The sequence below is a fragment of the Vombatus ursinus genome, unplaced genomic scaffold (genome assembly GCF_900497805.2).
Source record: "Vombatus ursinus unplaced genomic scaffold, bare-nosed wombat genome assembly UNPS02014837.1, whole genome shotgun sequence".
Lineage (NCBI taxonomy): Eukaryota > Metazoa > Chordata > Mammalia > Diprotodontia > Vombatidae > Vombatus > Vombatus ursinus.
In genome coordinates, this window is record NW_020954615.1 from 579,826 (window position 1) to 606,653 (window position 26,828).

Below are 26,828 nucleotides of genomic sequence, written 5' to 3' on the forward strand. Positions count from 1 at the left end.
CAGAAATGACGTTTTCCCCTTTTTCCCTTCTCTTTCTCTCCCATCCTCAAAGGTAATTCTTCAGTTAGATAGTCCTGAATCTGCTCAGAAAATGCACAGCTTCTTAAAACAAAATCCTTTTAATCTGGGTGAAAATGTATTGACCTGTACATTATCTCTGAAGACAGAACCATCTGAGGTAAGACAAAAGTTTGTGAGCGCAGTTCTTGGACTTGGTGTGAGAGGAGTTAAGAACCAGCACCTTCCAGTTGAGGGTGGTTGTGAACCTCCAGCTCTAGATGAAAAAGTATAGGTGCCGTTGGACAATTTCCCCGTGTCTTAAATAGGAGGAGATGCAACTTCTGTTTAATTTTCAAAGCTTTACTTTCTCTTGATTTTTTTAATTGATGCCAGTGAACTTTCCTTACAACAAAAGTTAAGAGGAATAAAAGCAGTTTATCACAATTAACTAATCAACTGCATTAGACAGGGTGTTTTGTACCCACAGTACTCTACCTCTGCGGTAATACCACTTTTTTGTTTGTTTTCTTGTGGGTTTTTTTGTTTTTTGGTTAAAATTCTAAACCTCTTCTTAATCTGGTTATATATTTTTTGCTGCCTCAGAAATTTCCACATGGTGACTCTAGAAGACAAAATTTATGTGATGCATTATTTCATTTTTGGGTTTAATTACTCAGTTCCTCAGAGCTTGCTTATTTTAAATCCTATTCTTTTTTTCCTAGGACCTGTGATTGATGGATCCACCTATAGGGCTCTGATAGATCCTAGATAGTGATTCAAATGGCTTATTTAACTTGAACTTTAAGTCACTTGGCTTTCTGAGAAGAGCCATTAACAGTATCTTTGTAAGACACTTAAGTAGAAATAGTGTAATCAAAAATTATTTTGAAAAACGTTTTGGCTGCAGAATTGGGTAAGGGTCAGATATCGGGAAAATATGATTATGAGGAAGTCAACAGGTAGTGTCCAAATTTCTTTAATTTAAAAGGTCCTGTTTTAGTATTTGGTATACAACTTGAACCCAAGGAATATTTTCTGTCCCATACATTTATTAATTTAAAACATGCTAATAATCATGTAGGTCCTGGATTAATGGAATTTGATTCATTAGGTATAAAAGCTAGTCTAGAATCCTTCCTCATAAAATAGATTTATTTCCTTTTTATTGTTGACGATTTCCATTCGAAATTTATACTGAGGAAATATTAAAAAGAATGTATTGAGACCTTGATAATTGTCGGTTGAAATTTGTTCTGTTATTTCTAATAGTTTTTTTCTTCTGAAAATTAAAAAAAGGGAAACCTGTCTGTTTGGGTGCCTGCTATGTGGAAGAGTTTGGGGAGGGAGCGTGGAGGTAGAATTTTTAACAACTAAATTGTAACTGTCCTCTTACAGACTTTTAGAAGTCTAGGCCCTTTTTAATTACTTGATAGAGATGTTGGTACCATTTCATCAATCTCATTTTTGTTGTTGTTTTTAGTGGTTTAGTCTTCTAAAATTAAAATTATGCATAATGCTACATGGTATATTGGATAGAGAGCTGGCTTTGGGACCAGAAAGACCTGGGTTAAAGTTCTGCCTCCGATATATTGGACCTGTAAAACTCTCAGGGGCCCAGACAGCTTTTTTAAGGCTCTAACTTTCAGAGCAGATGGTCTCCATTGGAAGAGGGGAGTTTCCTCATTGGAAGCTCCCTGGGGCCTCTGGGTATGGTCCCCACCCTCAGTCCCCCAAATGCCAAACTCATTGAGATGACTTCAGTTTCATGACCTAATTTGATCTTGGTGTCTTCTGAAATCAACTGTCTTTGGGAGTCAGTCCTTCCCTTGTTCCCATCCTCCCTTGCCTTTCAGTACAACTACCCACATTAGAGAATGAGCCCGCTCAAGCTTTAAAATGAGGTTGCTGCCCAGGAGAGAATGTTTTAAACCCTTCCTAATCATTCATTCCTATGATGAAGATGCTGGCATTTCAACAGCGATTTTTATGTTTTTAAGCAGACAGTGCTTCTTTTAAACCCAGAAGTTTAATATTGATTGTTCTATACTCGAAGTTTTTAAATAATTTTTACTGTGTGCTGGCACCCCTTTGGCAGGCCAGTGAAGTCTGTGGACCTCTCAAAGTCATGTTTTTGAATGCATAAAATAAAATACAGAGGATTACAAAGGAAACCAATATTATGAAAATACAGTTGTCAAAATATATTAGCTCAGGGATCCCAGGTTAATAACCTCTGTTCTGTTTTTTGATTTGATAATTGATGTGTGGCTTATTAATTAACGTGAGAGATTTTCTTCTAATAAGAACAAAAGGTCCTTTCAATGTAATTTGATATTTAAGGCATAGTCACACGTTATTGAGATTTTTTTGCTACTTGATATTTAAGTATGATTATATTCTAATTGTCTTGGTTTTTAAATAATAAAAGCATTTAATTCAACTTAAGACTGCATAACAGAATTGTCTGGACCAAAAGTGATTATCATATAGGATCTTCCAAATTAAATGAATGAAATTATATTTCAGGTTCAAACTGAGAGAGACCCGGAATCAGGAAAAGAGAGGTATGTTTTAGTTGTCTAACATTTGGTATTGTTCACATATATATAGATAGATTCTTCTGCCTTTTAAAATAAAGGCTTTATGTGTATATGTAGCCAGAAATGCCCCTAACCTCTGATTTGAGGTTACTTAATTAATGTACATGCAAGTCTGCTATGGTATTCTTTTCTTCTCTTCTTTTTTATTTGTTTAGAGTTTGTGTTCTTTTTTTCTTCTTTTTTTTTTCCAGAAGATATTTCTTGGTTACATTTATTTTAAGAAAATCCATAAATGCATAGATGTGCTTTAATTTGAATATGCAAATATAGTGTCTTAATTAAAATAATATATTCCTAAATCTCTTTAAAATGACTTAACCAGTGAGGTTATGTGTTTTTTGATGCTTTAAACATCAGCATCATTTCTATTTTAAATTAAGCATGGTAATAACCTTTCATGTTATCTATTTTATTATCATGGGCTTGAAACAAAAAAAAATAACGATTAGTATCCAAATTTTGTCAAATCTTTATGTGGCTGGTTACCCGAAATACATAGGAAAACACAAAACATTAATGACTCACTTTTATAATAGCAGTTGCTTTGAAATCCCTCCTTTCCTTAAGGGAAGGGAAAGGCCTTTGTGTAATTTTAGAGGTATTTCTACCTATAGTTTGTAGGCAGAAGTTATTAAAAACCAAAGAAAATAACTCAAGACGTTTTATGTTTATACAATAGGAAACCATATTCTTGAGTGCTTGTGACTTAGTCTTTATCACTTATTTGTTTTTCCTTCCAGAGTAGTTAGGTAATTCATTCACATTTAAGTTATCCCACAACATCGTATATATTTTGGGATGAGAATATACTCTGTTAAAATATGGACAGTTCTTTGTTCTCCTGGATGATCCACTGTCTAATCTGAGGAGCCCTGAAAATCATGTGGGCTCCTAGTTCCTATCTCGTAGAAAAGAAAATATTTAACGATTATCTTAGAAGTAGTGGTTATGAATTACATGAAAATATATGGATAACTTTACCTGCCCAGTAGTAGTGGACTTTACGTTTATTCCTTCAGCACAGATTGTATAGATCACACATTCAGTCTTTTTAAATCACTTAGACATGCCAAAGTAGTAGTAATATCATCAGCATCTTTGAATGCTGAGAGTACTCAAAGGTGGTAGACTTTACAAAAAAAAAGTGTGTCCCAAGGAAAGTAAAGGATCCACAGTTAATGTTGATTTGTCCACGTTTGGTCTGTGACTGGTAAACAAGTGAATACGTTTCATCTTTGCACGTTTCAGCCTGAGCTACCAACATGTGTTTGAAATAATCTTTCTTCTCGGCTTCTTAGACTGTTCTCCCTTCCACCTCGGTCCTACCCCCTCCCCAGCTAATAGCCGCTTTAGAAATAAATATACGAGTAAATAAAAAATTAGATTTCATGGAAATTCTTCCTGCATTAGTTACAGCCTTTTTCACCTCCCATTTCCAATTGAGTTTTCCAAACTGAGGAATGGGAGAAGAGAGCCAGAGGATGTGATGTGACCACTGCGGATTGCATTTGCTTTTGGTTGGGTGAGCTAACCTTGAAGAAATGCTGGAGTTTTCTTCGCTTTTGACACGAGGGACCTATATGAATGTGGTCAGTTCATCATTATAGCTGCAAAATGAAGAAAGAAAATTTCACAGCTTTTTACCACTCTGTATCAGTCAAGTTCTTCTGAAAACATGATTTCTTAGCAGTGTGTGGTTGAAACTCCAAAGCAGGATGGAAGAGCAAGTCTTTCAAGTTCTTTAATGATATTTTGGGGGCACTTCAAAGCTGACTGAAATATCAGAGTTTAGATCTGAGTTGAAAGCGACTTGGGGTGTGTGTGCTGTGACTTTGATCAAGCTCCATATTTACTCTGCTGTAGGCTCTTAACAGGCACATGCTCTTAAGGGAATTCAATGTGAAGCTTAAATATGGGTAGAGAGTGAGGCACTGCTTTCTGAGAAGCTGGACTTAAGTAGCAGCTGCAGGAAGGATGTAGAGCGAGGGCAGTGGTGTTCTGCCAATGGCATTCTGTTAGAGCTGCTGCTAACAAGGTCCTTCTTGGGGCACCTTGGCCGCGCTCTGCCCGTGTGCTTCCAAAGGGTGCTCATGGCTTTTTTCCACCTGAACTCTTGATGCGTAATTTTGCTTTCTTCTACCTTGATGAAGACTGTTGAACTGTATTGTTATGGAGGGGTGAGAGGGGGGTGAGAATTTGCTTTCCATTTCAAACCAACTCTGTGAGATACTTTGGGACAATAAAAGAAGCTACTTCTCCTAAAATGCCAAAACTGCCTAGAAAGCTGGAAACGGTCTGTTTTTTGAGAAGAAAAGCTTGCACCTTTGGAGCCCAACATTTAAGAGCAAAGATGGAAAAGTAATGCCATTTTCATGAATGGTTGATATGCTTTTATAGTATAGCAGTATTCCCTTTCGAAAATGTAGAACTTCTATATTAACGTTTACAGTGTTGTGAAGATGACAGATTTTCTTAATGAAAACTAACATAGAAGAGATGGAAAATAAAAGCACATCTTGGGATTAGGGACTGACAGTTTTTCACTGCCTTTCTGACCTAGTGAACCACAGTGGTTTTTTTGTCAGTTCCTTAGGGCTCACATGTAGTCCAATAATTGAGGAATGAAATGGAGCACCCGTGCCTAGAAGTGAATCTCGCAATTTGAAGATGCAAGTGTATTTGGAAAGTTAGTTTTCAGACATCCACTTGGCCAGGCTTTCTTGGCTTTATCCTGATTTTTCTTTATTGGCGTATTAATTCATTTAGACTGAATCCCAGCAAGTTGGAGCTGTTGTCCTCAGTCCAAGGTGTTTATGAGGGCTGAATTGTTCTTCCAGTGGTAAAAAGCTGGATTTCTCACATAAACAAGATGCTGTTTGCACCATGGAATTAAATTTCCAGAGCTTTAGTTTGTCATTACAGCTTTTCAGGAGAGCGGAAGATTTTTTTGAATGTGGTCACTGATCTGTAAGAGACTTGGTCTCCTTTTTGAAGCCTGAACCTGCCACTTTTAGGGAGAAGATGACAATGCACCAATTCCACCAACTGGACTCCTAGGTCGCAATAAGCATTTGCTTTTTATGATGCATTAAGACCTTTTTGGAGGATGATCCTAATTAGCATGGATATTTGCTTCATTACCTGAGGAGAATATAGGGAAAGATAGTTTGTTACCTGAGCTATGGAAAGCTCAAAACTTACTCTTCTCTGAAAAGCATGAGATGTCATAAATCCTTTCATCTCTTAAAACACAGAAGGGAAAGGAATGTTCCTTTCTGTTCATTATTCATGCCCATCTGACTCTCTCTTGCTTTTGGGTGTGCCTTCCTCCAGTTTGCTGCTTTTAGTGGTGCGTGAATACATGTCACTTTATTTTTGATAGCACGTTGAGTATACAAGATAAGCAGTGATCTGTGGAGTATTAATGAAAAGATGGTTCATTGGGTCTTGTCTCAAGGACAAGAGTCAGAGAAGTAGGCAGTAAATAAATGTTAACACAAAAAGGAAAATAGTGGTTCATAGAATTTTAAAGGAAGTATTTGACTTCCATTTCCCTTCACATATGTAGCTGAAGACTCTTTCTTCACTTATTATGTATTCTCACATATTGGTAATCTGATATTTCACAAATTTTCCTCTATCTTGAATTCTCTTTAGAAGGTCTTTATAGGGAAACCTAACTTCTGGTGGAAGTGTTCTTTGAAGTATTCTTTAAAAACAAACAAGTGAACAAACAAAAAGAGAAATTCTTTATCTTCACAACCTTGGAAACTGAAGGCAAACTCATAGCCAATCTGATGACCCTTACCCCAGAAGAAGGGTGACATGTTTGGGGTTGAAACGGTATTTGTTGCATGTTACTTTTCTCTCCTCCACCTTTCCGCCACTTTCCAGGTGTACCTTTTTAGATGTGGTCTAGTCAAATGCCATTCTTCATGCAAGGTTGGTAGAGAGAGCTTTTTAGGTTGTCACTTTTGGGGAAATGGGCTCTTTATAATGAATTGAAATGTTTATGATGGGGGAGGGCAATGTTTTATGCGCGTTCCTGTATACACATGTCCAACCTCCTAAAAATCAGATGCCAACTTGATCTTGAAAAAAACAAAACAAAAAACTGCTCCTGGGTCAAAGCCCTTGTTAAATAAACAAAACTAATGAGCAAAACAGGCTTACTTGTACAAGTGATTTCCCTTGATCTATAAGGAAGCTTTCCATTCTAAGGAGGATTTCTTTTTTAAAAAATAAAATTGCTCACTGGTTTGCCACAAATATTTTTAACCATTTTAACGCTGATAGGCTAGATTTCCCAATGCTAATTACTAATGCATCAGGAAATCTTAACCATTGGCGTCAAGAGGGTTATTTATAATGGTTGAATTCTCATCATAGTTTGATTTTTGTTTGTTTTTTGTTTGTGTTTTTTGTTTTTAAATACCTTTAGCCCTGACTTGAAAAACAATCCAGTTGATGAAAGTGAGGTGCATACAGCAGCTGATAGTTCCTCAGTTAAGCCTAGTGAAATCAAGGAAGAGACCATCCCAAATCCCGTCCTCCAAACGGAGCCCTCCACATTGCAGGAAGACACTTCCAAGGGAGAACCTGGAAGAGGAGCAGTATGTGACTCAGACTCAGCTCCTGGAAAGGTGGAGGTGGAAATAGAGATGGAGGAGGCAGAGTTGGGGAATCCTGACGGCGCCTCCGCCCTGGCCAAGACTGAACTAACACAGGACGGTACGGAGAATTCCACGTTTACTCCTCAGGACAAGATGGCTGATCTGGAGAAGGAAGAGATGGTCAAAGCTAAAGCTGAACTAGAGCCAGGCCCCTCCAGTGGGCTGTGTGCAGAAGAAACGGACAGTAAACAAAAGATGGAAGAGTCTCTTCCCGAGACTGAAGATGCCCACAGTGTGGAGAAGTCCGGAAATGACCTTTCAGGGTCTGTTGGAGAAATAGCAGCAGACGTGGAAATACTTGAAGCCGGTTCAGAAGTGGCACCTCCTGTTTCTCCTATGGTCACAATACAAGGAGCTTCTACTGAGAATGAGAAGTTAGCAGTAAGCAAAGAGGAAATTTGTGATAAAAACACCCTGGAGGAAAAGGAGGACAAGGTGATTGAATTCAAGGACAGTAGAATTGAGCTGAAAGCTGCGCTGGAAATAGGGCCAGAGAAGGAAGCTGACAAGAATGTAGCTGAGGATGCATCAGGTGTGGAGAAGTCTGAAAAGATTGTCGTGGTGACAAGAGAGAAAACAGCAGAGACCAAGGAACACGCGAATAAAGGAATGGGCCAAGCTAGTAAGCCTGACGAAACAAGTAAAACCAGTGTTCAGGTGGTGTCAAATGCCTCCTCCAGCAAACTGAGCTCCAAGCCTGGGGCTTCCACCCCAAACACGCTCAAGACAAAAGTGACCAGTCAGAAAAGTGAGGTAAAAGTGGAAGATCAGAGGACATTCTCGAAGCTTTTGCCCAGAAGCCAAGCAAGTGTGGACAAGAAGCTCATGGCCAAAGACCTGGGCTCCTTTAGACCTGCTGTTGTCAGGTCCACCCTGGGTGAAAGCAGCAAATCTAAAGCTTCCCCCGGCGGCGTAGCCAGAGGCAGTGGGCGGACCTCAATTCCACTGGACAAGGATTACAGGGCTCTAGCAAAACAGTCTCAGGAAACAGAGACTAGACCTACTTCCACCATGAAACGGGATGACAGCAGCAATAAGGTGAGAAAAAGCAGGAAGGCCGGCTCAGTGTAATTGTCAAGTAACTAACTCTGCTTCTCCACCTATGGAGTAGACTGTGTAAATGTGCTTTCACATCCCCTTCCCCGAGCCCCCACTCCTTTTTCTTCAGAATTGCTGGTTTTAGGCCAAAAGTCGCATGGGACTTTTCAGCACGACAGGTAATTTGTTCATTTGCGTTGCTAACAGCTTTGGTGCATCATTTGAGTAACAGGTTTGAAAAGTGTTATATGAATCAGGTTCTGTCAGGGAGGACACGTTTTCTTTTTTAAAAATTCTGTGCAGTGAATCTCCTAAATGTCATTTCTGCCAGTCTGCTTCTTGATGGGGGGGGAGGAAAGTTTTTGTCTCCTTTTGTGAATTGTAGCTTCCTTTTTTATCAAATCACAGATCATCTACACAGGGATCGGTTTCAGGGAGAAGAGATCTTTAATCTGATATTAATGATGACTTTGTTTCAGAGATTTTGCCTATGTTAAGTGATTGATGGCTTAGTTTTATCCATATTAAGTATAAACAATTAATTGAGTCCACCACGACCGTGTTACTTACACTTGCCTGATTGTGTCTCCTGTGTTCCTTCATCCCTTGTCTAATCTTTCAGACTTCTGCTGGGCAGAACACTAAGAACCCTAAAGGCAGCTCTGGTAAAACTGCCAAACCTAGAGAGGTAAGGACCGACCCTTCCCTCTCACCCCTATCCCTCTCCTTGGGAGGATTCTATGTGAAAAAGTATGCGGGGGAAACAGAAGGGGTGGTGAATACGGAGGAGAACTGGGCTTAAATGAAGCTTTGTTTTTATTAGCTTAGAGCTCTTATTTTAGACCCTTCAGGGACTAGAGGAAAGAATCATGAATCTATTACCAGTCTTAATAAGTCCATGAAACACCATAAGATGAGTATTGTAGCTCTAGGGAGGTGTAGACAATTTAATTGAACTATTCCTGATTTATCCTCCCACCCCCCATTCCTTTAAAAATTAAATAAAACAAATTCTGGGTCTTCCTGTATTCTCAACCTGGAAGTATAGGGGTGGTTTATACAAATTCCAGTGTGATCAGCATGGGAGTTTTAGTCTCTTCTGTTTCTCACCTAGGATTTTTTTGCCCCTCCATAGGCCAGCTCCTGCTCCTGGGGCCTCACCATATTGATGCCTGACTTAGTGCAGACACCTGATGAGCTTAGATGATGGTGGCTGCTTAGAACTCCTGAGCTCAAGAGAGCCACTAGCCCTGGTCTCCCTGTTAGCTGGAGGCAGCCAACTGACAGGCTGTACCACCATGCCCAGTTCTTAGTTGTTTCAGAGAAACAGCCATTATTCAGGGTGAGCAGAAAAACCTGCTTCAGAGTGATATTATAAGGGTAGAAGAGGAACAAGGTGAAACAACTTGTGCAAGGTACACAAATATCTCTGCAGACAGAGTATAATCTGTGTCATGATAACCACCTTATAAGGAAATCAATTTCATTTTGTATTTTGGTGCCCCTTAATGAATAATAGTGTGGTATGATTTTAATTTCGTAGAATGATTCCTTTTCTCATGTACCTTTTTCATTTTAGGGCCTGTGTTTCAACCATTTAAAGCATATTAGCCTCTGCCCGTTTCCTTTCACTTTATTCTTTTCTTTAATGGACTAAAATTAGATTGGTTTAGTTGTGGAAAAATACTCTGTGTTCCTATCCTATCTAAAATTAAGTACAGACTAACAGTTTTGGGGTTTTGTTTGAAAAGCAGAAGGAAAAATCATAATTCATTCCATTAACTCAGTAACACAGATCTTTGTATTTTTGTTAGTTTTTTTTTTTTTTTATGTAATAGTGTTTTTGTTTTGTTTTTTTCCCCTTCTCTTTTCAGTAAGGCCTCCCTACTCTGCAGATGCAGAGAGGTTGCTTAGTTTGAATTAGAAGGGACCTTAAAAAATCTTTTAATCCAACCCACACAGAGATTGGGAGACTTGAATGGTTAATACAGCAAATTAGTGGCAGATTGGGGTTGAGAATCTGCAGTCCCCTAATTTGAAATGTATTGTTCCTTGTATCATACATTGCCTTTCTGTACACTGTACCAGGTCTGGTCAGTCTTAAAGTTTGGGGATGGGGAAGACAGAACATGTCACTCCAGGGGAGAGACAAGACAATACTTGGAATGTTCTAGTTAAATGTGCCAAGGAGTCTCTCTTGGTGGGATTTATTTTCTTTAATTGAGAACTTATTCTCCCCTCCTCCAATCCCTCCATTACACAGCTTCCAAAATAACATTCGAAGACTACTCTGTAACTGCCCTCTCAAACTCTCTGGCTTTTTATCGCCTCCAGGACAAACTCCTCAGCCTGTTTTCCCCCTGAGGTTTACAAAGAAAATGATAGTGATCCTTTCCTTAAGATCCTTTCCATCCTAAGAAGTATGCCATTTTTCTTACTTATATTTATTTTTATATCACCTTCATCTCTCGATACATCTCTCATCCCCTGCCCAGTGTAGGTATCCCTAGTAACAAAGATTGAAAAAAACAGACAGTTCAGCAAAACCAGTGAACAAGTTAACTTGTGGGAGCATCTGTGATAGTCCCCCAGTTCTGCAGAGTAGGTGGGGAGGAGGTACATTTTCTGTTTTGGGGGGGGGGGGTTTGTTTGTTTTTTTGCCAGCCTATTATTTAAAGCTTTTCTTCATGTGACTCCCAGCTATTTTTCCTATGATTCTTGTCTATTCCAGCCAGAATGGGACATGAGCTGTTCTCTAAACTTGACATTTGACCTCCATGCCTTTATACAGGCTGTTCTTGTTACCTTCCTCACCTTCACATCTTAGAACTTAACAAGGCTCAGCTCAGTTGCCAATTAATATGGTTAGCCATCCTCCTTTTCCTGCAGTTACTAACTGTTGTCTCTCTCCTCAAATTATCTTGTATTTACACGTCTGTCAATGCGTTGATAGTACATTGAGGCCAGGGACTAGTTTGTCTCTAGTTAATAACTTCTCTCAAGTGTTTTGTTTTGTTTGGTTTTTGACATCAGAGTCTCATCTTAGATCTCCCACTATTGAATCCAACCTTATAACAAAAATTTGAGCAAAACTCCAACAAAATGAGAGTTTATGACAGCATGTGCAACATTTTGTGTCCATAGCCCCCTCCCCTACCTGTCTTTATATCATATAGTGCCTAACACATTGCCTTATTGAATATAGTGAGTAGGCATTTAACATAGCTACTTGAATTCTGAATTCATTTTATTAAGGAAAAAAAAAGTATAAAGATTCATTCTATTTCTGAATCTAAAGTTTAATCTTTGATTCAATAAATTGTGTAAGATTTTAATCTTTTGTCATTTTATCTTTCTGGGCATATTTGAATCTATTAATTCAGAGATAATTTGGATAACATCTAATGTATTGGAGTAGTTCATGTTATTGCAGGACCTTAAAAAATGTGCATAAAAGCATCTTTGGGTGATGCTTTATGTATAAAACTTTTAAAAATAAATAGCTGATATATCCAGTAGGATGTGGCTTGCAGTTTTATGACCACATAAAATAATTGATGACTTAAGGTTTTTATAAGATGAGATTCCTTTCATCATATAGAAAAGCTCTTTAGAGTGATAATCATGGAACAAGAATGCCATTCTAAATGCTTTATCATGGGATAAAAACTGTAGTTAGCTTATTTTGTCAATCCTCTGAAAGCCTTTAACTCCCCAGGGTTGTTGATATCGAAACTGTATTGAAATTATATAAAATAGGAGCACATGTTATTGTTGTGAGGATCAAATGAAACCGCATATTTAAAGCACTACATAAATGTTAGCTGTTTATCGCTATTAGAGTCAAATGCATCCCAACCAGTTAAGTAGCTGGTTGTAGTTTATACCGTGTACCTTTACTTTTTCAGGAGGAAGAGCTGTTTCCGTTTAATTTGGATGAGTTTGTTACTGTGGATGAAGTTATAGAAGAGATAGATCCTTCTCAAGTCAAGCAGAATGCACCAAAGGGGAAGAAGAAAGAACTTACCAAGAACCCGCCTTCCTCCGAGATGGACTCGAAAAGAAGGAAGGGCAAGAGCTCGGTGTCCTGCGTTGCTGAGAGTGAGCTGTCTTTTGTCACGTTGGACGAGATAGGCGAAGAAGAAGACGGCGCTGCCGCGCTGACCATCGAGTCTGACTTAGAAACGAAGGCTCTGGTCACTGTGGATGAAGTGAATGACGAAGAGGAGCTCAGCGGGGAAGAAGTAGCTAAAAACGCCAACTCCCTGCTCACTCTAGATGAGATCATCGAGCAGGACGATCGCGCTTCCCACGGGGAGCCTAAAGACGTCACCGTTCTGTCCGTGGATGAAGAGCGGGATCTTCTGAAGAGGGAGCCCCTCGTCACGGTGGACGAAATCGGAGAAGTGGAAGAGCTGCCTTTCGGCGAGTCAGCACGTATCAGTTTTGCTCCTCTCAATCCCAAGGAGGAAGAACATGCTGCGAGGGAGTCTATTGGCTTCATCTCTTCCCAGGTGCCTGAAGACCCGACTACTTTAGTCACGGTAGACGAAATACAAGACGACGGCAGCGACGTCCACTTAGTGACTTTAGATGAAGTGACAGAAGAAGATGAAGAGTCTTTGGCAGACTTCAACAACCTTAAAGAGGAGCTTAATTTTGTTACTGTTGACGAGGTTGGAGAAGAGGAAGAGGGAGAGAATGACTTAAAAGTTGAGACAGCTAGAAAAGATGTTTGCCCTTTGGCCAAAACAGCAGGCATTAAGAAGAAGACTATAGTCACCAAGCAGGAGAAGCCTAAAGCTTCATGCCAAGCGGGCCAGATTCATGAGGAGCTTCTAGAGAAAGACCCCAAAACTATGACTGAAAGACACCTAGCAGGTAGGAACTAAGGAATGGTGTGTTTCTCTCTGTTGTTCATTTTTAAAGATCAGAATTTTGTCATAGTAAGCACTGAGTAAGTGTTTGTTGACTTGACTTCTTCTGTTTTAAAAATTATCTGAAGTGAATCTCCTAAAAGTTATTTCTGCCACTTTGTCTCTGAATTGGAAGTTTTGTGTCCCTTTTGTAAATTGATAGCTTCTTTTTATTAAATCTCATTAATCGTCCTGCACTGGAATTCGTTTTAGGGAGAAGAGATCTTTAATAACATCACAGTGACTTTGAATTTGAGGAAAGTCAATGATATTTTAACAAATATATTTTTAAAGTATTTTAACAAAAAGGCACTTTAACAAAAAAACATATCGGCATGCTATGTGACTAGTATTTTGGCCATGGGCTAGTAAGAGCCTAGGGAGGGTTACCATTCACGAGTTATTGCATGGCCTGATTAAATATATTAAAGACATTTATCCTTGCTTAATTTCAGAGCCAAGCATGACCCAAGGTGCTTCACCTCAAGAGAAGGGGATAAAGCCAGAGAACAAACAAGAACACTCAGGTAGGAACTAGAGCAAAGATCAGTAGCCTTCCATTGACTTAGGAAAGAGAGCCCTTCAAGGCCCTTCGTTCATCCACATCGGACATGGCAGGGCAGCAGAGACCGACTGGCATATTACCAGCAGATGGAGTCCCTGCTTCTCTTCTCTGACTGCCCAAAGGATGTCCCTTGGTGGAGGGCCCATCGGCATATCCAGCTCAGCAGGGCTCCAGATCTTTCTCCTTAAGTTTGATTTCACTATTCCTGTCTGGGACACCTGCTGACATGTCTGTGTATTATCTCCCTGGAGGAATGGAAGCAAAGATACTTTGATTTTTTTTGTCTTTAGATCTCCAGTGCTGGGCATATAGTGTGTTATTTGGTTTGTTTTCCATGGCCATAAACCTGCCAAATTCCATCATTTAATGTGATGATGCCTGTAAAGTGCTTTGTAAACTTGAAAGCACTCTGTACTTGTCAGGTAATGATGGACCTTTGTGCTGCCTCTTCAGTCTGCTGCCCACTCCAGAACAGGCCCTGAGGAGTACCTGGACTTCTCAGGGGTCCACCTACCTCTCTCCTTCTTCCCTTATTACCCTTCCTACCACTCCAGGTGAATCCCTGTCATGTTACAACCGCTTCAAACATTGTTGAGGCAAAATGACTAACTGCTCCACTTTCAGGGCCCATAACAAACTGGCATCAATTTATTTTTCCCACAGGTTCTGGTATTTAGTTCCCACCCTTCATTTTTTTCTGTTCCACCTCTACTCTCTTTTTTCTAAGCATTTCATACTGCTTGATTTTTTTAAAGTATATGATGAAACCCATGTTACTTTTCAAAACTGCCCTCTTAGTCTGTGCACATAAAGAAGTTACTATGGCTGTCTTTTGGGTTTTGGCATCATTCTTGTTACTTCTGCTCAGTTCTCCCACCCTCTTGACATTAAACGCCAAGAGGAGCAGTAAAAGAACTCTCCTAATATTAATAAGCCCACACAGTGACTGTGTCCTTCACCTTTCTGTGGCGAGGGAGGTAATACGCCCCGTCCTTGGTTAGTTTGACCAGAGTTCTTCGGTCTTTCAGAGGTTTTTCTTGGCCTCATACATAAATTGTTCCCATGGTTGTCCTCTTTTTATTTTGCATCAGGTCGTACTACATGAGTCGCTTACATCTTTGTTTCTTACAGCGCAGCGGTCTTTCATTGGCATACCACAATTGTTTGGCCAGTCCCCTGTTCTTTCGCAGGCATCTAAGGCAACCCTTAAGAGTCTCCTTTTTTATTTTGCGTTTTTTCTCTGCTTTGAACCCACCTTCAGGATCAGGAAGTTTCTTTGTTTATAGCTTTCTTTTCCTGAGTGCTGTCCTTTTTAGCCTTTCCCCTGCTCCCCGAAGGTCTCCATTACCACTCTATGCACATACAGAAAAAAGGAAAAGTGAAAATTTTCCACCATGGGTTTCTGGAACAGAAGGGGGAAATGTATACTACTAATCAAATTTTCTTTCTTTTGAAAATCCAGGGTTTGCTGCTACGGCATTAAGTTATTCATCTCTTTCACTTCTCTTTCAAGCCAAAACTTCAGCTAAGAGAAGTAGAACCAAGAAAATGCCATCATCAGAGAATTTTGATACATCAGAACCACCCAAACTAGAAGAGGCGTCGATGAATATAGGTAAGACAGGGCTGTAAGAAAGTGAAGTTCTGGTACCAGTTACCTGTGTAGGACTAGAATCAGAGTCAGAAGGGACCCACATCTGAATAGGAACCACTTCAATAACATTCTGAACAAGTCAAGCTTATAGTTGAAGGTTCTCAGTGAGGGGGGTGGGGACTTTCCTATCTAAGACAGGTCATTTTCCTGAGTGTTTAGTTTATTAGGATCAAGCCTAAATCTGCTTCACTTTAGTTTCTGTTGTTCCCCATTCTTTCTTATGGGACCAAACAAGCCTCATCCTTCCTCCACACAGCAGTACTTCAGCTACTTGAGGAGACAGGCTCTCCTGTCTCTCTGTTCCCTCCACTTCCCTAAGCTAAACCTAGTCACACAACTTAGAGTAGGTAACTGACCGTTGAGAAGAGAAATTGTCTCAGAAGATCTTTTCATATTTAGCGAACAGTAGAAATTTTTGAAGTGAGATGCTTTGCAAACCTCAGGGGGAAAAAAATGAAAAGACAGACCACTAGGAGAAGCCTCAAGTAGCCATTTAATCACTTGATCAGAAAAACATGCTCATATGCAGAGCTTCTTAAATTGACCAGTGTCCTTGTCAGTGCTTACAGTCATAAGTACTGATATAGCCAGACAAAAAGATCATACAAATCAAGTGTGAGCAGGTGTAGGAGTAATAACCTGTATACATAGTCTAATGAAGTTGAGGTTATAGAGCTCACATGAGAACTCCTGTGTGCATAGCACAGTGTGATTGCAAGATAAGTAGTGCAATGGTCCTTGTCCTTAGAGAGCTTACATAGCTGGAGATACCAGACAAAGTCACAGGAAAATCACACTACAGGGTAACCAGAAGAGATGTCACCTCTGTCCTTGAACACATTGCGTCATCCCTCTAGGCCTTGATTTTCAGTTGCGTGGAATGAAGGGATTGGACTCGATGTATCCTTTTTAGTTCTGTGATCTTGAAGAAGTTCAAATCTGTATTGTCTAAAGTACTTACAGAAACCTTGGTGTCACAGTCTGGGAGTGTGGGGAAAGGGCCTCTGTCTGTCAGACTGGTCTGATTCTAGGTCTGCACAGTGGCTAGCATCTACTTACTGCACTTGGGAGGTTTTAGTATCCATTGTATTCACTGTTGGTGTTAGAAGTTGTGTGGAATAGAAAGCTGATTCAGAGAATTGTGATTATTCAAAAGGAATAGTGCTGTGAGGGATAATACCTATTTAGAAATTTCCAGAACAGACAGCAATAGACAGTAGTACAGTTTAGATGAATGTGGAACTAGTTAAATGGTTAGACTCAGTAGGCTAAATTAAAGAGTTGATGTCCTTGGAAAAAGGTCTGCTAGATGAATGTTCAGGCATCTATACAGAGCAATGTATGATCTGTCCTGCTCACAGGTTAAAATGTTAAAAGGATGGATGACATCATGATCCAATTTGTAAACGACAAAGCCCCAGCACACGTGGTGACAAAGTAAGGACCAAGAAGAGACTGATAAGCTAGAACATTGCAGTGAATGGGAGATAAAGTTGAATAGAGATAAATGTGAAACCTAACATAGAGTTAACAGAAACAAACCTTTGACATTAACAAGATGGAAGAAGCACATGGTTAGCCCATAGTTAGCCTGTTTGCAAAAGATCTGGGGGTTTTAGTGAACAGCAAACCCACTAGGAATCTTATCAAGGTGAGAGGCATCACACAGATGTGACAGCCCCTCTGTGCTCTGCTCTGCCCACATGTAGTGTTGTGGGGAGGACGTTGATAAGCTGGAGACTGTCTAGAGGAGGCATCTGGGATGCTTGAGTCCCTGACCATGCCTGTGGTGGTTTGGCTTAGAGAAGAGAAGACTGCAGGGCATATAGTCATTGTCTTCCATCGTTTGAACAGGCTGCCCAGTGAAGCAGGCTTAGACCTGTTCTGTTGCTGCCCTTAAGTTCTCTGCTTTTTTACTTTCTTCACCTGAAAAAGGAGGGCCTTGAACAAGATGTTTTCTAGGGTCCCTTCTATTTCTAGATGTTTGATTCTGTGACCACTTGTTAAGGCATATTGTGGGAGGTTGGGGATCGTGAGGCTGGTTTAGTACCCTGGTACCTGTGAACTTTTTTTTTTAATTTTATCATAATAACTTTCAATATAATGTGTTTCCTTTGTAACCTTAGCTGTTTTATTTTAAGCATTTAAAAATCAGCTGAGAACACGCTCTTAGACTGCACTAAATTGTCAAAAAAGATCCATGACACTGAAAAGGTTAAAAACTTCTGACCTTGAAATCTCTTGCAATGGAAATTCTACAATTCTGAGGTTTTCCTCATAGCCCATTTGTTTCTGTCTTATGGCAGTGTTACAAATTCAGATCTCCAATTTCTAGTCTATAAATCTTCAGATCTTGCTATTCTGTATTAGAATGTTTCCTGTGCCTGCACCTTCCTTCCACTTTTAACCTTTAATAAGTAGAACCAGTAAATTTTATCTACAGTTCCAGCATACAGACCATACAAAAGTAATTGATATTTGACCCTCTTTTATTCAGCCTGTTAATTAATCACCTCAACCACAAGCCACTAGATCCTATAGGCAGTTCTTAAAAATGAATCTGGGTTCACCATGCATTTCCTAACTCAAAAAAATTCCTAAAAATTATAGTTGAATAAATGATATTTGTTGATGAGAAGATGGAGTAAAATGAGCACAGGGGCAGCTAGGTGGTGCAGTGGATAGACACTGGCCCTGGAGTCAGGAGGACCTGAGTTCAAATCCGGCCTCAGACACATAACAAGCTGTGTGACACCCTGGGCAAGTCGCTTAACCCCAATTGCTTCAACAAAAACAAACAAACAAAGAAAATGAGTGTCACGAAATGAGGTATAAATCATTGCAGACTTAAAATTCAAAGTGTTTGAGTCTTTAAGGGAGTGGACTGTTTGGGAGATTAGAAAAACGCTAACCTGTAAATGGCAGGGAGAGTTGTTTATTTGTTGTTTTTTAAACTAAACTGTGATTTTAGTTGAAGAATCTGGATCAGAAGATGCAGAACCAGAGAAGAAAAGAAAGAAAGATGAAGAATCTTCATTAGGCAAGTAAACATCAGACCAGTCCAACAAAAACCATTTTGTCACGTCCTTTGTGCAGCTGTTGGGGGTGATGCTGAGGTCATGGCACTGCACAAGTAATTGATAACACAGAAGTTCATGAGAGGCGCTAAGACGGTGCCTCGTGAGTTCTAAGGTGAAGGTCAGCGTCATCCGATGTTATGCTTCAGGGGAGAAAGATCATAGGAATCTTTTCTTGTTGTGTGCACATTTTTAACCACGAGAGTATTCTGGCTAGAAAATGGAGGAACGAACTGTATTGAAGTGGTTGCTGGAGGTGCCACGATTCCAGAATCCCCTTTGTTTTTGTCGGTGGCCTAGTAGGCTGGGTATAAATATGGTAGTATTAGCTTTGTGCCTTTCTTGACATTGAACCGTCAGTGGAACTGTCATTTGAATGTCCTTCTCATCTCTTCCCTTTTGGGTTAACAGGGAGACTGCATTTACCCAGATAAATTTTAAATGAGTTTGTGGTGTGGTACCTGAGGGCATGTTTTCTCATGGCTTAATGGTCTGTGTCAAGGGCTGCCACGAGGCGAGCCTTGGGGATAGCTGGGTTAACAAATCCAGCCTTGCTTGTGAACCACGGCATCTTCCAGCAGATTGACATCTTCACAGCAGTTTGGTTTTTTTAAAAAAAACCTCAAAGGGGCGTTGATTGAATTGGGAGAATTTCTTGGCCCTTTTTTCTAAATGTATTGGCACCCTGAACTTCTGTAAGAATCATCTGGAGGCATCTTATCAGCCTGCCATTTCACTGGAATTGATGAGTACCAAAACATTCTCGTGTCCCGTGAATGTTCTGGAATATCACAATTTCAAATAATTGCATTTTGTTTTTAAAAGTTGAGAGTACCTAAAAACGGTGAAACAGTTTTTTATACACACGCGTGCGCGCGCACACACATCCTTTGTCTTCCTTGTCTTATCTTCCAGATTTAGATTTTCTTATACCGAAGGCAGGTTTCTTCTGTCCAATTTGTTCCCTCTTCTACTCGGATCAGAAAACGATGGCAAATCATTGCAAGAGTGCGCGTCATAAGCAGAATACAGAGGTAATGTTCTGACTTCTCCATCTTGATTCTTTAAATGGTGCTCAGTCACCATTGGACTGCTTTGAGCACCCTGCCCTTTTCCTTCCCTTCTGGAGGTGATGTCTTAGTTTTAAAACCTTATGGCTTCTGCTTTCCCTTGAGTTTCTGTTCTGTTTGGGGGCTCCTTCATAGAGGAGCATGGGACAATGACAAGAGCGGCAAACGGAGAAGTCACAGAGCTCCAGTGCTAGCTCTGCCACAAAGTCTGTGTGACTGGTCAAATCACTTAATCTCTCTGGGCCCCCATGGAAAATGGACGAGATAGCCACTAGGGGTCTTTGTCACTCTAAATCTTTGCTATTTATTTGTATCTGTCCTCTTACTGCCATTCTAGTGAGGATTTCATTGATGTTCATGGTTTATATAATTCCCTCTTTTCTCCGAACATGTAATTTTATGCCTGATCCAAAGTCTGCCTAAAGATTGGGTACCCTCACTAATCAATGTCCTTAAGAGAATTAGTAAGGCACTCTTCTTTCAGGAAATCAGGACGTTCCTAATTTATAAAAGCACAACCAATGAGGAAGAAATAAAAGAAGTTAGTAGGAACTATTTCAGACAATTTAAATGCCAATAAATCTGATGGTATAAATGAAAATGGATGCATGGTTATGAAGATGTAAAATGCCTAGATCAACAAAACAGAAAATAGAGTAGTAAGTAACTCAGTCTTAGAAGAAATTGAAAAAGGCATAAATGACTACCAAAGGAAAAGAACCTAGAACTAACTGATGAATTTACAAGGGCATCCTATCAAACATTTAAAGATCAATTCAAATAGAACATAAACTGTTTGGAAAAAATAATAGGAAAAGTGTTCTACCAAATTCCTAGTAAGATACAGATATGGTCTTGATACCTGAACCAGAGAAGTCAGAACAGAAAACTATCAAACCAATATTCCTTAGGAATATTGCTATAAAAATTTTAATTAGCAAGGAGACTATTATGACATATTAGAAAGGTTATGTTGTATTACTAGGCTCGATTTTTACCAGGAATCCAGGACTAGTTCACTATTGGGAAACCTATAAACACAATTGGCAATATTTAATACCAATAACAACAAAAATGATTATATCAGCAGAGACAGAAAAAGCTTTTGATACAACACTTATTCATGTTAAAAACAGTAGAAAGCATGAGAATAAACAGACCTTTCCTTAATATGATTAATATCTTTTCTAAAAGTAAGAATCGGCATTCTCTATAATGATGATAAATTAGATACCTTTCTAGTAAGATCAGTAAAGCCAGGATGTCCATGATGGCCATTACCATTCACTATAAGTACTAGAGCTGCTAGATGTAGCAGTAAGACAAAAAAAGTTATGGTAGAATGAGCACAGGCACAGGAAACTAAACTCACTTTTAGCAGATGATAAAATGGTTTCCTTGGAGAACCCTAGAGAATCAACTGACTGAAAACAACTTAAACTTGTAGGATATAAAATAAATCCACATAAACCGTTAGTACTTCTATATTTTGGCAGCAAAATCCAACAGGAAGAGAGAAATTCCATTTAAAATTATTGTAGAAATTTGCTACATGAATATCACAAAACACGCTTTATACAAATACAGATCTAAATAATTGAAGAAATAATTAATTGCTTAAGGGTGGGAGTATCTTCTCATACCTCTTATTTTGAACCACACTTGTTATTTACAGTTTTGCCAAATTTGCTTTTTGGGTGTGTAGGGATATGTGGTTATTATTGTTTCTTGCAACAAAAATATAAATTTTCCTTTGCATTCATGTACCACGGTTTGTTTAGGCATTCCCCCATCATTGGGATCTACTTTGTTTCCAGTTCTTTGCTAAAATACAAAAAGTGCCGTTATAGCTCTTTGTGGTGGCTAAGTATTGGAGGTCGAAGGGATGCCCATCAATTGGGGAATGGCTAAGCAAGCTGTGTGTGGTATGTTATTGTAATGGAATATTATTGTGCTGTAAGAAATGACAAAGCAGGATGATTTCAGAAAAACTTGAACCAACTTACATGAACTGATGCATAGTAAAGTGAACAGAACCAGGAGAATGTGGTACACAGTAACAGCAGTATTGTTTGATGACGTTCACAGTTCCACCAGCAATGTAGTAATGTGTCTCTCTTCCCTAAATCCTGCCAGTATTGGCTGTTCCTTTCTTTTGTCATCTTTGCCAACTTGCAGGATGTAAGGTGAAACTGCAGGGTTCTGATTCGTCATTTTGATTTTAATTATTTTAATCTCTGTTAATACTTAATTATTGATTAGTTGATGGGAACATTCTTCTGTGTAGTTGTTAATGGTTTGTAACTTTGGAGAACTGTTTATGTCAGGCCTGTACAACGTGTGGCCCACGGGTCACTTGTAGTCCACCACAGGATTTCAGGCAGCCTGTAAAAAATGTAGGATTGCCACTGTGCGAGCTCCTATTTGTCATGTGACCCCTGGCAACCAGCCAACGTCAATCTCTCTCTAACCTATCTGCTGCCCAAAGAAGTTCAGCCTATTTTAGCACCTACTGCCAATTTGTGCAGGTCTGGTTTATATCCTTTGACCACTCACCTATTGGGGAATGACATATACAGTATGTTATAATTTAGTTTACATATACATTTAGATTTTATTGTGGAATATGATATAAGGTGTTGGTCTAAGTTTAAATATGTATCTTTGGGTGGATGCCAAAGGGGAGAAAAGACGTCTAATAAATTTTTTTTGTTACATATTATTTTTAACAGAAATTCATGGCCCGGCAGAAAGAGAAAGAGCGGAAAGAGGCTGAAGAGAAAAGCTCCAGGTGATCTGGAGAAGAATTCATTAAGAATTCATTTAGGGTCCAGTTGATTTTATGTATTTTGTTATCACTTAATTTGTAACTTTGTTTCAGAAGCAGATATTCATGTTGTACAAATTTCTGATTGCACTTGATGTAGAAAGGACCGTTGGGGGTGGGGGGTGGGTGGGAGTATGATGGGTTTGATTTTTATATCAAATCATCTGGCCTGGAGAAACATCTTTTACATACAAGTGTTGAAATAAATGTTGCTACTGTATATTTAACAGCACCTACTTGTGTTTGTTGTTTATTGCTAAGGATCTTTCTGTGATTGCTGTGTCTTAAAGATTTTCCCGATTGACAATCTTGTGAGTCATTGTGGTGACATTTCGTGTCCTGTTTTCAGAAGATGACTGTACTTTATCCATTTCTTTGGACCTGTGGTGTCAACGATGTCTTCATGGGTTAGGCTGATTGGTCTGTTATGATAATAGTCACCTAAGTATCCGTTGTAACTTGGTACGTGACATTGTCCACCTCGAGTAGTTTGGCTTGTTTTTTGTAGTAGCGTGGCGTTTAGTTTGGGTGTGAAGTGACCATTTATTTTCTGCGTTAAACCTTAACTGTTAATCTTTGGTCAACTCAGAATTTTAGAGACCTACATTTTAAGTAGTTCTCTCAAAATGGGTATTTATTTTGTTAAAACATAAATTTTTTTTTTTTTGTCAGAAAGTCAACTCGAATTTTTCTTGGCTTCTGGGAGTATCTGTAATATTTTGCCAAGTCCCAGTTGTATGACACCTGAACTAGCGAGTCTATGTTTGTTATCAGTTGGGGGAGAAGGGGGATAGGGGAGACAGCTTATCACTAACCTACTTACAGTGTTGCTTTTGTTGGGTACCAAAGTGATCATACTTGCTAGGTATGAAGTTATTAGATAAAAATATAGTAATGGCACATTTATCAAACAGGGAATGAGCTGTTCACATCAATTAATTTCCCTGATTTAAATGTCCTTTTTTATTTTTTTTAAAAAAGTAGGGGAGTAGTTATTTGTAAAATGTATTCCATATTTTCCTGACTTACAGTGTATTGAGCTCAATCTAGTCTTTTCCTGATGGCTTAGGTTTTCAGGATGAACGTGAATTATTCTGTTCTTGAGTATGATGTTTATACTTATTGTGAAGTTGATGAGACCTTGGAAGTGATCTTATTGCATTTTTACATCCTACTTTGAAATGTGATTGTTTGAGTTGGGGGGGCTAGCTGCAGAATGTCCATTGGCTTAGGCAGAGTCATCTCTTTAACTAGAATATAAGCTTTTAGAGGGCAATGACTATCTTATTTGTGTCTCCCACAATGTACTGCATTGCAGTTCACAGTAACATTTGCTCCAGAATTGGTAACCAAGAGAGCTAGTCATTTCAGAAAGCATTGAGTGAATGATCTCTGTGTCCTGTTGTCAATACTTTACAGATTCTATGGAAAGACGTCTGTCAGATGAATTTAGACTACTTAGTTATTAACAAGTGTGAGGGAGAAGATAAGAAGGTAGGGCAGGTGAAAGCAAGCTTAGGGCTGACGAGGGAATGCTTGGTATGGGAGGGCATAGGGAACAAGCATTTATGAAGCACCTGCTGTATACAAAGCACTAGTTAGTAGTAAAGGGAATGGAGAGAGACTGGTACAAGGTGGGATTTTAACTGGGATTTGAAGGAAGCCAGGGAGGCCAGGACAGTGGAGATGAGGATAAGAATTTCAGGCATAGGGGACAGCCACTGAAAATACCTGGAGTCAGGAGATGGAGTGTGTTATGCCAAGAACAGCGAGACATCCAGTGTTGCTGGATCATAGAGTAACATGTAAGACTAGAAAGGTAGGAGGAGGAGAGTTGTTTTGAGTTTAGTTTTGAAGTGTGATGGGCATGGAGGACAGTGACATGAGTGAAAATACAAGTAGGGAGATAGCTTGTCTAGGTCAGAGGTGCCCTGTTTTTGGTTGTGTTTTGTGTTTTTTTTTTAATTCTGAACTTAACCCACTAGACTGAACGTTTCCACGTAAAGGAGAGCAGAAAATGAGGCTTGTACTTGAAATGACAAATTTATTGCCACTTGTTTTTCCTTTAAGTGCATAATAAATTCGACCTGTAACTTTCAAAGCTATTCTGGTTGTTTTTCCTTCTGGATTTCCATCAGTTCTCTTCTATGCATTTAAAAAAAACTCCTCAGTGAGCCTCAGAAGTGCTATGTTTGAGCAATAAGAGATCAGTGTAAAGATGTCAATAAGAGTCTAGATTAACAGGATTAGGTAATCAGATTGAACCACAGTGGTAGCTGTGGAAATGAGAAAAGACCAAAAAAAATAGAAGAGGCCTTATTACATAGGAGGAAGCCAGCAGCCAAGTTGATGGAATGGCAGGAAGTGGTGCAGTGCGGCTCCTCCAAACACTATAGGCCACTAATTTTGGAGTCACAGCTCAGTCCCTCCATTCTCTACCCCCAGAGGAGGAGAGAGATGAGGGCCTGAGCGTGGTCACATGGATCCCAGTTCCTGCAGAAGTGATCTCAGAGTCGGACCCCCATGAAGAGTAGGACCATGCTGCTGTCTCTCTTCACCCCCAGCAGTAGGAAAATTGTTAATACAGACCAGAACCACTCAAGGCTGGGTTAGTAACAGGTATGTAGAACCTAGCTGGAACACAAAGACTCATTCTGGGAAATAAAGTAGGAAAAATGAGTAAGCACAAAAGCCCATGTCCAACTGCATATGCAATGACTAACACTTGGATTATGGTGTTGTTAAGTCTCCAACTCTTTGTGAGCCCATTTGGGATTTTCTTGGCAAAGATTCTTGAGTAGTTTGTCATTTCCTTCAGCTCATTTTACAGATGAGGAAACCAAGGCAAGTGACTTGCACATGGTCACACAGCTACTGTTTGAGGTCAAATTTGAACTCGGGTCTTCCTGACTGCAGGCCCAGCGCTCTATCCACTGAGCCGCTTCAGCTACCTCTTCTGGATTATGCCTTGGACTTGGTGAAGTCAGCCTCTTTAGCAAATGGAGAAAAACCTCAGTGACTTGATTGACTTGGTCCTGTCAGCCCTTGAAAATCGCCAGAGATAAGAAGTTATGAAAGATCGTTTATGTTATTACAACTGAAAGGGAGATTCGTCTGTCTAGGTCACCATGCAGCAACAAATATGGCCTTCCCTGAGGAGATGAGGTCACATCATCTGCTTACCTGTGTAAGCTGGAGGTGGGAGCCAAGACGGTAGTGAAGGGGGAGCTCTGATACCTCTGGTATCTGAATTTGGGCTTTTCACTTGGTAATCCTCGTGAAGAAGGCTGGAGACAGATCCAAGGTGAAATCCACCTGGGATTTTATCCGTGTAGTGGAATTTCAGGAGAAATCTGCTGGTCACCCAGCCCTCCGAGAGCCTGTGGCTGCATGCCGTAAGCTGGGCTTTGGTACCAGCAACGTCAGAGGCAGCCTTTGCAGATAGATGAAGAAAGGGGAAATCAAGTGTGACTCCTCTCCCACATAACTAAAATTGGGTGTCTGGTAGAGTACATGGAAAATAAAATCAGATGTGTGCTAAATGAGTGCTAACTGCACTTCAGGAAAACAAAGGGTGTTAATGAGGTGAGATCTGGACAGACTTCTGCAGACAAATCCAAGCGAATCCTTTAAAAATGACCTGTTGGAGGCTTTGAAGAGGGAGCAGCATGGTGTCAGAATGCTCTTCGGGCTAACAAGCCCATTCCATACACTCACAGGATTCCTTTCTTAGAAAACTCTGCCTCCTCCCACCCCCACCCCCCCCACATGGGATATAATGATTTACATCAGATAACTTTTTACTTCCCAGGAATAAAGGTGTATAAAATTTAATCTCTGAAGCTGATTTTTCATAACATTTTCTTATCAAGATCTTCAATGTTTCCTTGGAGACCACGTGTTATTATTGTTGCTTTTTTGATTCTCTCTTCTGATGGCCCCTTTCCCCCGAATTCATTTATAAGGTTTAGACACAGTCCACTGTCCATCCCCTCACCTCCTGTCCTACCTCTTGGTTACATTGGTATAAAAATTGTAACAATTACAGTGCTGTAGTTTGTGAAAAAAGAGGAAAATTGGAAATCAAATTAGTTTATGAGGGAGTTTGGGATGGAGCATGGGGGGGGGGGGTTGTCCAGAAGGGTTTAGTAAGGGAGGGTGGTGGTTATAGGAGGAGGCTGAGATGAGTCCTCACTTTTGTTGTCTGGACTCATTCCCAGTACCAAGGAGATGCTATTTTGGGGGGAAAGATGGTGACAGGGAGTGAGAAATCTGCTTCACCATTTTGTGCTGAGTTTTAGTCTGAGTTCAGACTAAAACTTTATGGAATTTTTAAAGGATTTTTGTTTTTCATAAATCATAACCTGGAAAAACAATAAAATTGCATTTTTTTTCTTTTAGAGATAAG

General features: G+C 39.7%; 1 protein-coding gene across 5 annotated transcripts in view; it reads left to right on the top strand.

The window, feature by feature from the left end:
- Nucleotides 1-22,578, top strand: part of ZNF638 (zinc finger protein 638) — a 78,359-nt gene extending 55,781 nt beyond the window's left edge. For 2 of the 5 annotated variants that reach the window (XM_027839907.1, XM_027839906.1), the window contains 10 exons: nucleotides 53-178; nucleotides 2,527-2,564; nucleotides 7,042-8,311; nucleotides 8,934-8,999; nucleotides 12,220-13,192; nucleotides 13,683-13,754; nucleotides 15,255-15,407; nucleotides 18,418-18,486; nucleotides 19,439-19,557; nucleotides 22,326-22,577. In XM_027839907.1, the coding sequence (XP_027695708.1) occupies nucleotides 53-178; nucleotides 2,527-2,564; nucleotides 7,042-8,311; nucleotides 8,934-8,999; nucleotides 12,220-13,192; nucleotides 13,683-13,754; nucleotides 15,255-15,407; nucleotides 18,418-18,486; nucleotides 19,439-19,557; nucleotides 22,326-22,388 (2,949 nt within the window). In that variant the 3' untranslated portion in view covers nucleotides 22,389-22,577. Of the gene's footprint in view, nucleotides 1-52; nucleotides 179-2,526; nucleotides 2,565-7,041; nucleotides 8,312-8,933; nucleotides 9,000-12,219; nucleotides 13,193-13,682; nucleotides 13,755-15,254; nucleotides 15,408-18,417; nucleotides 18,487-19,438; nucleotides 19,558-22,325 lie in introns of all 5 variants that reach the window. The other 3 variants (XM_027839908.1, XM_027839911.1, XM_027839909.1) reach the window with 3 other exon arrangements.
- The last annotated feature ends 4,250 nt before the right edge of the window (nucleotides 22,579-26,828 follow it).